This window comes from Branchiostoma lanceolatum, chromosome 3 (assembly GCF_035083965.1).
Source record: "Branchiostoma lanceolatum isolate klBraLanc5 chromosome 3, klBraLanc5.hap2, whole genome shotgun sequence".
In the NCBI taxonomy this organism is placed as follows: Eukaryota; Metazoa; Chordata; class Leptocardii; order Amphioxiformes; family Branchiostomatidae; genus Branchiostoma; species Branchiostoma lanceolatum.
In genome coordinates this window covers 15,595,370-15,610,375 of record NC_089724.1, presented here as the reverse complement: position 1 = coordinate 15,610,375, position 15,006 = coordinate 15,595,370, and the positions used below count along the sequence as shown (strand labels likewise).

The 15,006-nt window shown below is 42.8% G+C and overlaps 1 protein-coding gene across 3 annotated transcripts in view; it reads right to left on the bottom strand.

Annotated features, from left to right (window-relative positions):
• The window catches only part of LOC136430559 (fibroblast growth factor receptor-like 1), a 49,643-nt gene that overhangs the window by 19,923 nt on the left and 14,714 nt on the right, over window positions 1-15,006 (bottom strand). For 2 of the 3 annotated variants that reach the window (XM_066421280.1, XM_066421279.1), the window contains exons 2-3: window positions 12,834-12,937; window positions 1,928-2,200 (exon numbers count right to left, since the gene is read on the bottom strand). In XM_066421280.1, the coding sequence (XP_066277377.1) occupies window positions 1,928-2,200; window positions 12,834-12,900 (340 nt within the window). In that variant the 5' untranslated portion in view covers window positions 12,901-12,937. Of the gene's footprint in view, window positions 1-1,927; window positions 2,201-12,833; window positions 12,938-13,847; window positions 15,001-15,006 lie in introns of those variants that run through there. The other variant, XM_066421278.1, reaches the window with a different exon arrangement.

Here is a 15,006-nt window from a genome sequence, read left to right as displayed (position 1 = left end):
TGTATTGCGGCTGGGTGATTTAGTGACAGCCCAATCATCTTTACAGGAAGACCTAGTTTTGGAAAAGACACTGCTAACAAAACCTACACCTGTTCATAGCAACAAAGAGTGACTTCAAATATTTGCGATGTCTAGCATGTCCTACCATAAAGTCCCAGAGGTTTTAAAACTTTACTTCAGTCAATCTATCCACTTCACAGCTTTCTATACAATTTTACAACAGCCATTGAGTTAACTATCTGACTCTGAGTGAACCATTTCCAGAACAAACCCAGCATTAGATAACTTGGTTTCTTTATGGACTGGTAAAGTTACTATTTAACCATCTCACAGAATCACACATATATGCATCATCATGAAATAGTTAACCTGTTTATCTGAACTCTTAACTGATTGGCTGAGATAGTTCTGTGTGCTTAGAACGCCTGCCTCTAAATTGCTAAGTTTTCAGAAACCAGGAGTCTAATAAACAGTCAGTAAAAGATTTACAGACGTGTAACAATGGGGGTGAGGGCCTGTATCTGTAGTGGCATGATCAGCCGGTGGAAAACGACTTGTTGACGGTAAACATTAGGGAGACAATGGGCAGGGAAATTCACACTGACGTGAAGAGGGGCATAAAACAGTTCAACAACAACATCCATAGAGCACCGAGTCTTCAACATGTGGTCTCTTCAGAAATCTGTGCTAACCATAACTCTATATTTGTGCATCCTTTCTATGCCACGTTTATCTAAGAGTTATGCATAAAATTCTAATCGCTTTGCGGTATCTAACGTACTAGCCAGAGTGTGTTAAGCTGACATAAATCAACCTGTTTTGGGGGATGTTTTGAGCGCATTGTGTCTTGTTTTCCTTTACAACTTGTATCTAGATGTTGTCAAAACAAATGATGAATAAATAAATGAAGACTTTGTAACTCTATCACTCCTACAACATAACTGACATTGACAACTACGTAAGTTCTGATGCATATCATTGATTCTTGTAAGCAACCAAATATTTGAATATTATTACTTTTCTTGATCTGTGTGCCCTGTCATGCCTTCTGGTATGATTGACCTGTGGTGTTCAGAATGTTATGTGCACATCAGCTGTTGCTTCTGCTGTGACATCCATCACCATATGATATGACATCCCACGATTATATCATCACAATGTTATCTCACTTTCCCGGTAGACGACTGCGTGTGGTGCATGCCTGTCATTCCGCGCGGCCAGAAGCACCTCCTACGTTATCGGAACTGTGAAATCGTCCGCTGTCCTTCCTCCCTGCTGTGAATCCTAATCCCGGGCACAAATTTCGGGATGCCTGTGCCCCCATCTCTACCACTCCTCTAGTTTTGTCCAGTGCCCACTTTTGGCAGCCCTGTGAGACTTGATGACAGGCCTGGGGATCAGACTGTGGCAGCTGACAGTCTTTAACCCTGTTGCCTGGGCGACCAGGTTGCCACACCAACACCCGATCTGCGCTGGACTGTATTTTTGGGAGGGGATGACTACACGCCCTGTTTGAAGCCCACCATATTTGAGGGGATAAGTTTCATGGGATTGGCGACCCCAATCTGCCAGGTCAAAGGTCGGGCATAAATCACCCAGGCACTGACATGACTGAGCTGGGGAACTTGTGTGAAATTCAAATTATGTTGTGAATTTGTCATGTCAGTGTGAAGAAATGTGCAGGGTACCCCCCCTCCCTGGGGGTCTGACTCTAGTCCACATCCTATGTCACTGTCAGCTATACCCAACCTCTGACTAGAAGTTTACCAGGAAGAATTCAAGACATCCCTGGCTGTTGTAAAATGTTACACTATTTCAAGGCCTTGCTAGGATTGCTGGCAGGCTCATTTGGATAACTCAGTTCAAGAACAAATCATCCAGATGGATACAACCTAAGCTCTTTTGTACAATGGTTTTGTACACTTACCTATAACGGTGAGAGAGTAGTTGACGTTGATGCTCCCAAAGCCGTTGGTGGCTTTACACGTGTAATGTCCGGCGTCGTGCGCTTCGGCATTTTTAATCTTCAACCCCTGGCGTAGAACCCTAAATCTGGTCCAACCGCTGTGTATTGTTTTCAAGTCTTTCGTCCACATGGTGAGGGGTGGGGGGTCCCCTTCCACCGGACATGGCAGTTTGATATTCCGTCCTAATCGTACAGTTTGGTGCGTGATAACTCGTTCAGACAATCGAGGTGGTCCTGTTATGGAGAATAAAAAAAAACACATTAAGAAAAATATGTCAATATTTCTTAAGGTCGTGAAATATATGGGATGCAGTTGAATGTCAATGTCAAAAATATCTATAGATAAAATGCAGTAATACACACCAACCAAGCAGATGCATTTTCAAAGGTTATAGGGTGAAAGGTCAATTTAGCCCAGTTGTCCAAGCTAGTGGATGCTAGATTTTTCTATGAAATGTCCAATAAAAACCATCTTGTATTAGTTTTGTTGTACATTTCAGGTTGAGCCATTTGGTCAAAGAAAACATGTGGATCGTTGACCACAGATATAAACTGTAGACATATAAACCACAGACAGGACTGAAATACCATATTGTCTTTTCTCATCCTTGTGTTACTCAAAAGCGGTCTCTTGGTAAACAACCTGCGCCCAAACCACCACTACACTGTTTTCCTTTGCGACGGGGTGCTTAAGTAAATCGCGCATTCACACAGGGGTGAAAATATTCTGTGTTTTTAGAGTTTTGCTTGCCGTACCCCCCTACTTGTGGATTCAGACTGCCTAGCATCCAGGTGCCAAATGCCCATGATGGCCACTTGTGTCACCAAGTCGGAGAAAAACGGTTTGGCACAGCCATGTGTGGGTAAACACAGCCCCCCCTTACCGTAGACAAACATCTACAAATGTGGAAGATTCGCACAAAAATACCAACAGTAAACAAATGACATCATCGCCCCTCTATTTCATTAATGCGGGCCTCTTACAAATAATGCTTTTAAACTACATCCTGTTATCGTAAACAAAGACCATTCCCAGATCAACAAAAATAAAACAATTATTCAAAAAATATCTATTTCTGAAAGCTATTCAATAATCTGAGGGCCTCTTTCATCCTTTGTGCCAAACAAAGAAAAAAATAGTCCCTGACATCAAAATCAATAATTGTAAAGAGTTGATTCATGAAATAAGAAGTTTCAACAAAGTGGTATTGTTGGCAGGGGAATCGATTTAGCTGGTGAAGCTGAAACCATGTCAAGTGCCCAACAACAAACAAGCCTCCAGCCACACATACACTTCTGGCAATACTACATATTTTGTGCAAGCAATTGGTACTTCTGTCTTTTTTTGGACCTCAAGTGTGTTAGCTGAGGAGTATGGACGTATATAACAATGTTTTTTCAACATACATGTATATAGCCTAAAGCACTTCTAAAAATCAGGTCACAGTAGAGTAGTAACCTTTACCAAAGGTACAATTATAATTGGTCACCTATGTGTAATCTATCTACTTTTTAAATGTAATTCAGACACCTGTTTTGTTCTTGATTCAAGATATCTAACCTTTCATTTTCACGATTCAATTTGTTGTTGAAATGGTCACATCACAGTTGTTGAAATGCATATCACAGTTGATGACAAGACAACAGAAGTTGATTTTTCAACTTCTTTAACCTACTTAATCTTTCTTGGTCAGATGATTTGTCCAGATGGAAAGAAGCTGCTCAATGGACATTCCTTTGGACTGTTATATTTCACTTCCAATCAGTGTTCTCGCCAGCGCCCGTCCTCCCGTCATTTGACGGGTTTTTGTCGCTCATGACGGACAAAATTTTTGCTCAACCCGTCATTTTTAATGGACAAAATCGATATTTAGATAGAGCTTAGAATTTTCAAAAACTCCAGAGGATAAGCGGAAGTTCGTGACGAGGGCAATCTAGATCATTTCTAATGCCACGGCTGGCGACAACCCCAGCAACACACAGAGAGCGGCGTGGTGGTTGCTAGAAATATTTGTTGGCCGCCGAAAACTCGGCGTCATGCGCCGCCCTCCCCACTACAGTTTTGGCCGGTCGCATCAGGCTGACGTTTATTTCTGTTTTGTCCCTCTCGGTTCACTGTCAGTTATTGTCATCAAAGAAGCCTTAAAATTCAAAAATACTCCTATAGCTATCAGGCTTTCTGTAATCTATGTACAGTATTAAAGTTTTAAGCCGCGGCGGCTGAGTTCTTCCCGCAAGAAATGGTAAACAGGCGTCAGATCAGATATTGTAATCTACCAATCACAGCGCGCGTCTCCGTCGCGTCAAGAAAAAACGACCAATGACATGCGAGTCTTGCTACTCGCGAGATTTCAGCTAAGCGTGAATTTGCGAGATGTTAGGGGGATGGCGGGAATCGCAAGGATCGCACGACGAAGCGGCTGTTGGAAGGCTTGAATCGACAACTTTTGAACACATTCAGTGCAGTTACCGGAGAAATTAACCGCGGAAAACATGGGACAAAAAATTGGACGTCTTCATTGCGTTCTTTCTCAAAGTAGGGTGTCAAATTCCTCATTACGTTCAATATTTACAGGGCGCATACGGAACAAGTGTTGAAAAGTTGTGTTTTATTTTTGCCGACTTATTCTGTGTGCATTTTTTGTAGGACGTAGCTGATACGTAATAAAGTTTTGTTGCGCTAAATTTTCTTTTCTTTGCCGATTGTATACAACATAGAAGTGTAGCTTGTGTGTGAAGTTGTGAACATTCGATATTTCCGCGATGACGGCACGCCTCCCCAAAAAATTAAGCCTGAAACCCTTGTGTAATTTTTCACCGAAAGAGATGTCATTAAACTAAGCTTATTCTACCAGGAAATTTGCCCCTCAAAACGCAGGAAATAGCGTTTCAGAGGGTCTTGATCTCAAAATTTCCCGGGGGAGAATACCCCCGGACCCCCCTAGGATGGTCACGCCTCCGGCGCGACGCCTCGCGCCTTCGGCGCTCGATATGTTCTTCCCCGAAACAAAATTTAAATGACGGGTAAAAATTTCAGGCTGGCGAGAACACTGCTTCCAATTAACCCAGGAAAAAACTCAGGTCTGTTATGAAGCGAACTGGAACCATTGCAATCAACAGTTCCTTTCAATTTTCCCTATCAGGAATTTGAGGCATGGCTGCACAACTGATACCACATACCCTCCCAGGGCTACAGGCGACTTTCCGGGCTATACCATTTGGAGACAGGGGTGGTTAGAAAGCTGATATCGTACCTGCAGATGTTTTATTCGTATACAAGTGTGAGAAAACATTGAGACATCTTTTTCAGTCTTGATTTCGGATTTTATAAGCAACGAGCGTCACAGGACCCATGTGTTGGTTTCAAAGATCATTCCATTGCTGCATAATGACATGAAATCTATTAACATTAAGGTTGAACAACCGCAGAAAACAAAGTTCGATCACAAATTATAGCAACCAATTTCCAGGTGGATGGCAACCAGGCGTAACAAAGGGTGTTTACGTCACAACCCGGGCTTCTTATCGAGGCTGCAGAGTTTCTGTAGGATCATTAATTAGACGCGTGTTTGCCTACGAAGTCGTACAGTCTATTGTGTCGGCTGGGAAGGTCAGAGCCTAATAGTAATACACACAATGGCTAACCCCAGTTAATGAGCCGTGCATGCCTTGGGACAAAGTTTGTGTTTAAACTGTTACACTCAACCCCCTTCTTTCTAAATCACAAAGAGCCTATCTCAATAATTTCTTCACAAAATAACATCAAATGAAAATCAGAACCATATACTAAAGAAAGATACACTTGACTTACAAAATGCACAGGTTTGATATCTTGACAACAATGGCTTGCTTAAATTAAACACATTCATGTTCCAAGATTGCGTTGTTCTAAAATAAAAGGTAATTGGGCAGTCCTAATCGTAAGTTTCCCAAGCATATACACCTTTCTTTTGTGTCATTGTACGACAAGAAACACTGCAACGTGCAAACGATTTACCACAACATTTCTTTTGCCACTTGTTTGCTTAGCTTAGGGCTGGAGCGAGAGAATGGCATGCTAATCTCCGTTATATCAAAGTCTGGTATGTGTAGTTTCCCTTCAGCTTGGCTCAAGGTAAAAAGTACCCCACCGAGAGACACTCGGGCATATAAATCCTATTAACTTTCCAAGGGATGGTCCACAAAACATATCATAAGGATCTGAAATAGATTCGTTGTATTTGAACTATAACGACTTAAACCAGTTTTTACACAGTGGTGGTATGGACAGTTGTGTTCTCAACTTTGTGTTGTAAAATGGTTTAGACCACCCTATTATTGAAGAAGATGCTGTCAGCTCCTCCATTACCATTCTCCATACACAATAGTTCAAGGGGACCCATGGATCACACTCCACCCTGGACATGTTTATGCTTCCACGTGTGGGAGGACCAGTAACACAGGCCTTATGGTTCAGCAGAGCCATAGGATTAGCAACCTTAACGTCTGTTCTTTCAATCATTTTTGCAGTTGACAACAGGAACATGTATCATGCTCTTCCTTTTATCTTACGTTTTCACGACACCATTCGTTTGCTATATCTTATCGCGAACTTCGCTTGCGCCTTGAAACTTATTTGCCGACAGCCAGTTTAGTATCGTCTGTATCACTCCCAGCGAAATAGATGACAACAAGTGTTCGGCCCTAGCCTTGGCCCAGACAGCTATAGTTTACCTAACCCTGAGAACCCATATATTTGGGGAACCACACTGACTTATACCAACAAACGGTGCCAACTGCTCTTCAGAAAATTGCAGACAGGGATATTTCAGCCCAGACAAGGCTTATCTTGACTAGGAGACTTAAGATTACAAGCTGTTGCCTGTTAGTTTTTTACGTCCCGACATAAAGTGTATGTTGCCTTTCCAAGTGACAAAGATTTTGTCCCAGAGTGTTTTCCTCATAAACAATACCATGACAACTGCAAGTATTTCTGAAATTGAGTATACCTGTCAGTGCAAACAACACAAATTTCAAATTCTGAGAAACTATTCCAAGCACCACAAAGTGGCAACATTTACAACATGCGGGTTATGTTCACGATTTCTTTTGTTTTTCTTTCTTGTCACTTGTTGCCCCACACAAATTTTCAAGGTTGTCTACAGCCCAGAAATAATAATAAACTATGTGTCAATTTCACCTGACAAAACAAAGATTAGGTTGGCAAGTTGGTCAGGAGATTGGCTACGTACTTTGTCCATCGAAATGTTTCCTTTTTACTGTGGGAGAGGGTTCCGACATCGTTCCAATTAGATCATGTCTGGAAAATGTTAAGCCACATTCCATTCAGCAACACTCAAAATACTTGCAAAGAGTTATAGTAACATGGAGTTGTATTTTATGGTTTACCTTGCATTTACTGCGCCAAGGGAGTGGTATTACAACAGCTTTCCATGCCAGAGGCTACTCCACATACTTCAATTATCGGGAAAATCTTTTTCACATCATAAAATGTTGACCAATTCGACACGCAGATTACAACAAACAAAAGCTAGCCTGTATTCGCTGAGGGCCGAAGTTTATTTGGTAGATGAAGAAAAAATTGTAAGGTTATACTTTTGTTGATCTTAGTGGCTACCATCTGAGATGCTGTCTTTTTAGAGGCTCAGCACTCTTTGAAACATTTGTTAGGGTTAAACTTGATCTTTGTGGGAACGTTTCCTGGCGGAATAAACTTTTCTCCCCTCACCTCTCGCTTTAGGCAGGCAGTGAGTGCAGTCTTATGGCTTCCATCTTTCCTCAGCTGTGAAATTGTCCCCTTGCCTCTCAGCACTGTTTATTTTTCCTCCCACCCATCTCCTGACAAACCCGCCAGTATTTACTTGTTTTTCTTGACTTCTAGGAGCTAAAATTTCTGGAACCTCCTGGCAGAATAAACATCCAGCCTTGGTGGGGCCACTCTTTACTGGGTTGACCCATGTCACACAAGCCTTACTTCTCCTACAACTGGGAAAACCAGGCAAAGACAACAGGGGCTGTGGTTACAGGATGTCCTCACGTCCTGCCCTGAATCTGTCATGAACCAGGAGACAAATAAAGGGCTGAGTTCTGTCAGCCAGGCTCTGTACAAAGGGACCATCAACTCTGGATTTGTGCGGATGAACAGTACTCCATAAAACTCCCAGTAGCTGTGTAACGCATTTGACTTGTGCCGTGTCTTCATTTAAAACCAATCCCCAAGTCTACGTTCAGATTGTTGGTAGCAATAGGTCAGAAAGCTTGGCTAGCATCACTCTGTTAAACTAATAGAGCAGCTTAAAGTTTATAAGTAATTGGTGTAAAGGGATACTAAATTTTCACCTGGGGACCAATTACCCTGATACAGCTTGTGGCTGCTCTTAATTATATTTATAGCTCCAACCAGACACTTCCTTTGGTACATCCTAGTAAGTGCTCTTTGTTGTAAACATAAACTACATACTGGACAGCAAGGTGTTCGGGCTGCGGAGTGGTACAGAGAAAAAAAGCAACAAAACTCCTTCTGCCTTTGGACGATATACCTCACAGTCTACTGTTATGTGAGTCATGTTTCTGTACTATGTCAGGATCGGTGTATACTCAAAGATTGAATCATGTAAGATGTTAGAATACAACATGAACCACTAGGGTCACAAGGTTTTTACGTTACTCATGTCTGCATGGTCCATTCTTATGCATGTGATATACACAAAACATGTCCTGTTATTGAAAGTCAACATGCCTTGATGAAGATAAAATTGCATTTCACAAATTTCGAGTCTTATCAACAGCACTTTAGTAACACACATCCTGAAAGGAAGTACGTATGTAGCAAATACTTTAAGGAAGCACTGTGTTCTATAAAATCCTTCTCCACTTGCTAGAGGAACTCCGCAACAGTGCCACTACATTAACCGACTTCTGTGTCATGATTATACATATTCTTGCCAGCAATCAACACAATAGAGAGGTTTGAAATATGTTTTTGTTTACCAGGTTTGTGCCTGTACAGGTTTCCAGGAAAGAAAGGGAGGGAGCAAATCAAAGATGGCATATCTAATACATCTTAATCTTTCAAGGACTGTGGTCGTAGATGAAAAAGAGAGACATCTTTCACAGACTAGACAATTCCTTCTCCCAGGGCATGATGGGTAACTGGCATAAGGCACGTGCCCTACCTGGGAGACTAAGTAATCCAGGAAGAACTATTTCAGGAATTGTATCCCTTTTTTTTCTTTTTACTGACAGTCTTTAGCCAGATGGCAATTGTATTTGTCAGGCTCTGGTGTATAATCAAGCGATAGGGATCTTTTGCTTCTTAACCTTTGGAAATAGTGGGGGTATCTGGTTGAACAGGCCCATTCCTTTGGGGCAGGGTTGGTTGTTGAAAGCTAGGAAAGGTGGCCTGACACCACAACATATCACCTCCCCCCCACTAGTTCAGAAGTGCCAGCTCTGTTTCAGTCTGCATTTGGTGCTGATTAGAAACAACAACTTTCAAAAGTCTGGACCAATTTACACAGTGAAGGCAAGATAAATCACATTGTTGGGAAGAACAGACAAGAGCCAATACCTAACTGAAGTTTGGTCAGAGACATGCGCTTGATTCTTACAAATTTCTTCAAAACAACAATAATCCTGTCAAAACATGTATTACTCAACGCCAAGTGTAAAGTTAATCTACAACAAAGAGGAGTGACTTTCAGTTTTTAATCTGACAGGTCTATTTATAGTCCTGCCTCTAAGTAGGAGTCAATGCAATTTGGCTGGCTGACAAAAGTCTTTTGATGTTTTGCACCTTGAATTTGTTGAAACCCTGTACATACGAAAAAAACGTGTAGTACAAAATAAAACCTGCCGCACACATCTGTAGTTATTTCAGACAATAACGACGCACATTAGCATGCTAAACACGAACACAACCCCTCGCTGAAAATCTACCCTAAGACATGTGCCTCTGGCAATACATGCTGTGCTTTTAACCGCTGCCAAACCGTATACACGGTAAAGAGACGTTCTCGAAACATGACCTTTTCAAATGAGGCTCTGACAAATGCTTGCCACCTTGAAAAGATTTGCCCTCACAACCTCTACAAGCATAGCGATCCAAGCAGCTTGCTACATTTAAGTATTTATACATGATTGTCACTGCTAGACTTCGAGATGACCTTTCTGATTTGGAGAAACTGTGGGTTAATGGCATGGGTTAGGTGCTTGTCGCCGGACGCATTTACACCCGGTAAAAGGGTAAGATACTGTATGTCACTCTGCCGCTGTCTCCGAACAAAATAACTGATAAATGCCAGTTCAATATTTCTGATCCTTGCATGGGAGTAAAATGCTTATTCGTATTTTTCATTGAGAAGCCAATCTTGCACGTTTTTTTTTTTTTTAATCATAGAATGAAGAAACAATCCTCCTCGGTTTTTAATGTTTTCTCTCAGACATTGACGACATTTCGGAGGTAGCACCGGGGTCTGAATAATGCAGGTTATCCGGTGACTGGCTCGCGACTCATTTAGGGGGTAAGATGAAAATCCTCGTCTTTGAAGGGATCACCCAGCAGAGTTAATTTCAGGCGCAACAAAATACCTGCTCCCGTGACATTTGATACAAAAGGTTTCGTGAATATCCAAAATCCAACAAGGCAAGGCAAGGGACATGTGCAACAATGTGGGACATGAAAAAATGTAGTCCTGGGTTTCTGACAATTTTTTCTTGTTTACATGTACAAAGAAATAAGAAAAATTACTAACATAGCTATCTATAAGTGATATTATCCAAAAGACATGTTGCGCGTAAACGATATCCTGTTGGGATATTTCAAAACTGGTTTCCCAAATGTTGGGTTAACCTTCTTTTGATCTGGGCACGCCCGCCGATGCTCTAACCGACCCCGCACCTTCTAAATACAGACACATTGGCGGACATGAAGGCTATAGCCTTACACTTGGACGGCCCTCTGGCCCATATATGCCACCAAAATGACCCCTGTAATAAGAAGAGCCTCCCATGCAATAAAAATCACAGTGGGAGATCCACACTTTTGGAACACCCATGCGTTTAAACATGTTCAGTTTTCAACCATTGTAAATCTGCTTCCTACTTTCTGGTATAAATTTTTTCTTTCACCACTTTTGAGCACTGGGGAATATGACTGAGAATAAATGGAGTGGTAGGCTACTCCCTATATCACTGGGACATGTCTTTTACAGCAGTATCATCTAGCTGATGTACGTGTGAATAGCACCAAGGCAATACAGAGGGACAAATCAAGGACATCAAACAGCAGCTGAACTAGTGGACATTATCATTTTCCAAATGTCTACAGTCTAGTACACGGCAGATAACCCATTTGACATAGACATAATAAAATCATGTTATAGTAAGATAGATTTTAAGAAAAACTTCAAGTGTAACTAGCAAATCCATAAACCTTAAGATTTCTTTTTAAACATTTCTTTGGTGATGAATGTCTTGTACAAACCTTTTGTCTTCTTTCACAGTAAACAGTTGTACAATCAACTCTCAAAGGATGTTTATTTATCAGAAGTCTTTGAAAATGTTTTCTTTTTATCCTGAATACACATTTCCCCCCTTACCCCATGCCTCTACCCCACGAGACATGTGGTTGTGTACCTTTATCCACCAGGATTAAATTGGGGCCAAACTCTCATGTGCATCTGAAAAGCACAAATCCTCCTAAAAGAAATTTAAAAATCCTGGATTAGGCTGACTATAATTTTCGGGGCAAGGCAAACAAAAGAAGTAGACGTTTGTCTTTTGTCTTGTGTCTACAACTGGGAGGGAGATATTTTTCTAGAGATTTTATTCTTACTGAAAATAGGTCATTTGGGCTAACATTAGACAAGGTTAAGTAACAGTCTGGGCATACTAAGAAGTAAATATTCCCAGAGAAAACATAACACAAAACTGGTAAACTTTTTAGTGGGTAATTTCTAGTTTCATGTTATTGGTTGGATGCCTACCTACAACTTGAAAAAAATTTAAGTCCAGTCTAATTTACTCGCTAAACATTGTGGTGTTAAATTTGAAACCTTGTAAAATATTTTGTGAGGACAGGATTTCTAGAGGCGTGAAGTTCTTCCCCACTCGAGAATATTCACACCTAGGCTTGAAGTGTGCAAAGAAGATTCCCCCATACAAAGGATTTAGGGGGAGGGGGGCAAATTCCAGGAAATGTGTTCATTTCATAACGTAAAAACATTCACCCAAGAACATACCAAAGTTCTTTTCAACAGACAGATAGCAAATGTACCAATAGCCCCGGGCGAGGATCCCGCTTCCTTTTCAGTGGCATGAACACCTACTGTTTAGGGGCAACCCCAATTTTCCGCTAACAGGCACCCGAAAGAAGAAAAAAATGTTTGGAGCGTTGAGTGGCAGCAAGATTGGCTCAGATAAAATCGTCACAAATCGTCTGACAAGTTTGGGTGGAGAAAAAATTAGCAGGAGGTATTCGCAAGGCTGGTGGGGAGAAGGGAAGGCATGGCAGCTCATCCGTGAGATTTCTTGTCCAAATAGTCCATAACATTCTTCCCCGTCCATTCATTCTTGGCAAATTTAGATTGAAGACCAGTTTTCTTTCTCTCCTTTTTCTTTTCCCTAAAGATTGGGGCTGGGCTTTTTTTATTCATTCCTCCTCGTAATTGTGGTGCGCTGCTGCGAAAATAATAGTCCCGCCTGAATGGCAACTAATGAGCGACCAAACGACCGGCATTTACACGACAATGTTCATGCTCACTGAATGGGACAACTCTTCTGGAAAATCTACAAAGGATGGTCCACAAATTGGCCACACATTATCCTTGTTTAGAAGTGTGAAAAATGGAGGAAATAATGATCTTACCTCGCGCTCCGAGTGTCGACTGGACGTGTAGGAAGAACAAGAGTGCGGTCCACAACATAGCCATCATTTGGTGAACAGGTCTTCTCACACTGGAGTCAGAAAATCTAAAACGATGAAGAGAGAGAAAAATCGTCAACTAGGTGATAATGAGGAGACATTATTAAGGCATTAGCGTTCTTTTGTTCGATCAGACACCACGGGGAATTAATGAACCACTCAAATAGACTCACAGACAATGTGTTCAATTCTAGGGATTCACCTCCCACTGATATTTTTTATCCCCCAACAACTTCCTCCGAATTTGTGTCCAAGTAAATTAGTCTCCCGTTTTCTGCTGAATGTAAACTGTTTAGCTTGCAAGTCTTGTCGGAAACCGAAGAAAAAAACGCAGCTTCCTAGCTGTTCAAGGCCTTGGTGTTTGGTAAACAAATAGTAGGAAAAAAGGTAACATTAGTACAAAATAACCTCCCATGCTGCCTGTGACATTTGCGTGTCGGTTCAACTAGAACAAAACATACCATTTCCAACCCGAGAGTGGGGAAAAACAACCTTAAAAGATTAACTTGGCACTGAATGCTGTAACCACCCAGTCTGAAAACCTGCACAACATAATTGTCCAGAGCGAGCGATGAATATTCAAGATAATATTGGAAAGCACACAGATCTGGAGATATTGTAAACAAGTCCGAGGGAAAAGCAGCTCTCAATGGACTTCGACCCCCTTTACGGGAACCATGCCACTTCATAAACTACAAACTCTATCTGCACAAAAATGGTGTTCACTAAAGGTTATTTCTACGTGAATCAAACAAACATTCGCCTAGATGCCAAATGGTTGGATGTTTGGCAAGAACGAGGGGCTAATTAGACCGGGCTTCGAACCCGTAACGTCCGGTATGAACCCTCGGAGTGGGCACATCAAACCCGGGGAAGCCATCTGTGAAAGAACCTCGCGCACAACACAAACATATACAGATAGGGGTGAGTAGGGGAGCAAGAGAGTTAGAGAGACACCTTCTGGAGCAGCTTGAGTGGGAATGGTGGCCAGGTGCTTCCCTGTTTTTCCTCCTCTCCGCCTCGCAACCCCGACATATCAAGTCCCGGAGCGAGTCCGTTCTGCAGTCCTCCTGACACATGACTGTTGTTCCACTGGTACACACGCCGATATCCCCGACAACAACTGGGGACTGGGACAACAGGTCCCGTAGAGACTACCTCGTCCTCACACAGACAAGAAGTCACAGTCTCGTATCCTGTAGCGGTCCTAGCTGAGCATTTTGACGGGGAAATGTTCGTTGTTGTGAGGGCCGCTGAGGTTGGGTAGGAGAGCACCACGTCCCCCGGCCGCGCCACTCACTCAACGGCGTTACAAAAACTCGCTACAGCAAAAATGCAACAGGTCCCACTGCGACAATGAATCAATCGGTGCCAAGACTTTCGTACCAAGGCCCGTGCCAGCTCCACTTAGGCCATTAACACTCCCAAGAATGATGTCCGAGAGTACGAAGGCTTTTCCCCTGCGAGGAAATTTTGTTTTCAATAGCTTGTTTACCCCGCAAATACCAACAGAAAATGACTGCCGCGGATAGAATGACACCCCCTTCGGCCAGCGGTGCCACGGCTGCCCGAGCGAACTCGCTGCCTTCTTCCGCCGCCTGTTGCCGATCGTCGACCAGGATGTCGCTGCCACGCGGCCCGGCGTGGTACTTGTAGTCCTACCGGCAGGGATTCCGCGTCTCCAGGGCCCCTGCTGGGCTACAACACGGCAAAAAATCCAATCAGGACGACCGGTGGGTACGTCAGTCCTAGTCCAACGGAGCAGGCGTGTTTGGCTATAGTGCAACCCGAACCGTGTAAGCTCCACTCCCGGCCCCCTCCGATTCACAAAGCCGCCCAAACTCGCTATTCACATGCTAATGTCCTCCGCCAAATCTCTGTCCTCCGACTTCCAATCCTATTGGTGGCCAGGACCTGTCCGAAACAGGCGAATATCGTCCCAAAAACTTGGTGGCCAGACCCCTGCGGGAGTGCTCCCAAACTCTGAACCTGAGAGCTCACAAATGGGGGCGAGCCGTTCTGTTTGAATAGAGTCACATGAAAAGGGCCCGTTCAAGTGCCCATGTCCTAATACCGCGTGCGGGTAGGGTTTCACTCGCAACTCTGGAGCGGGCTC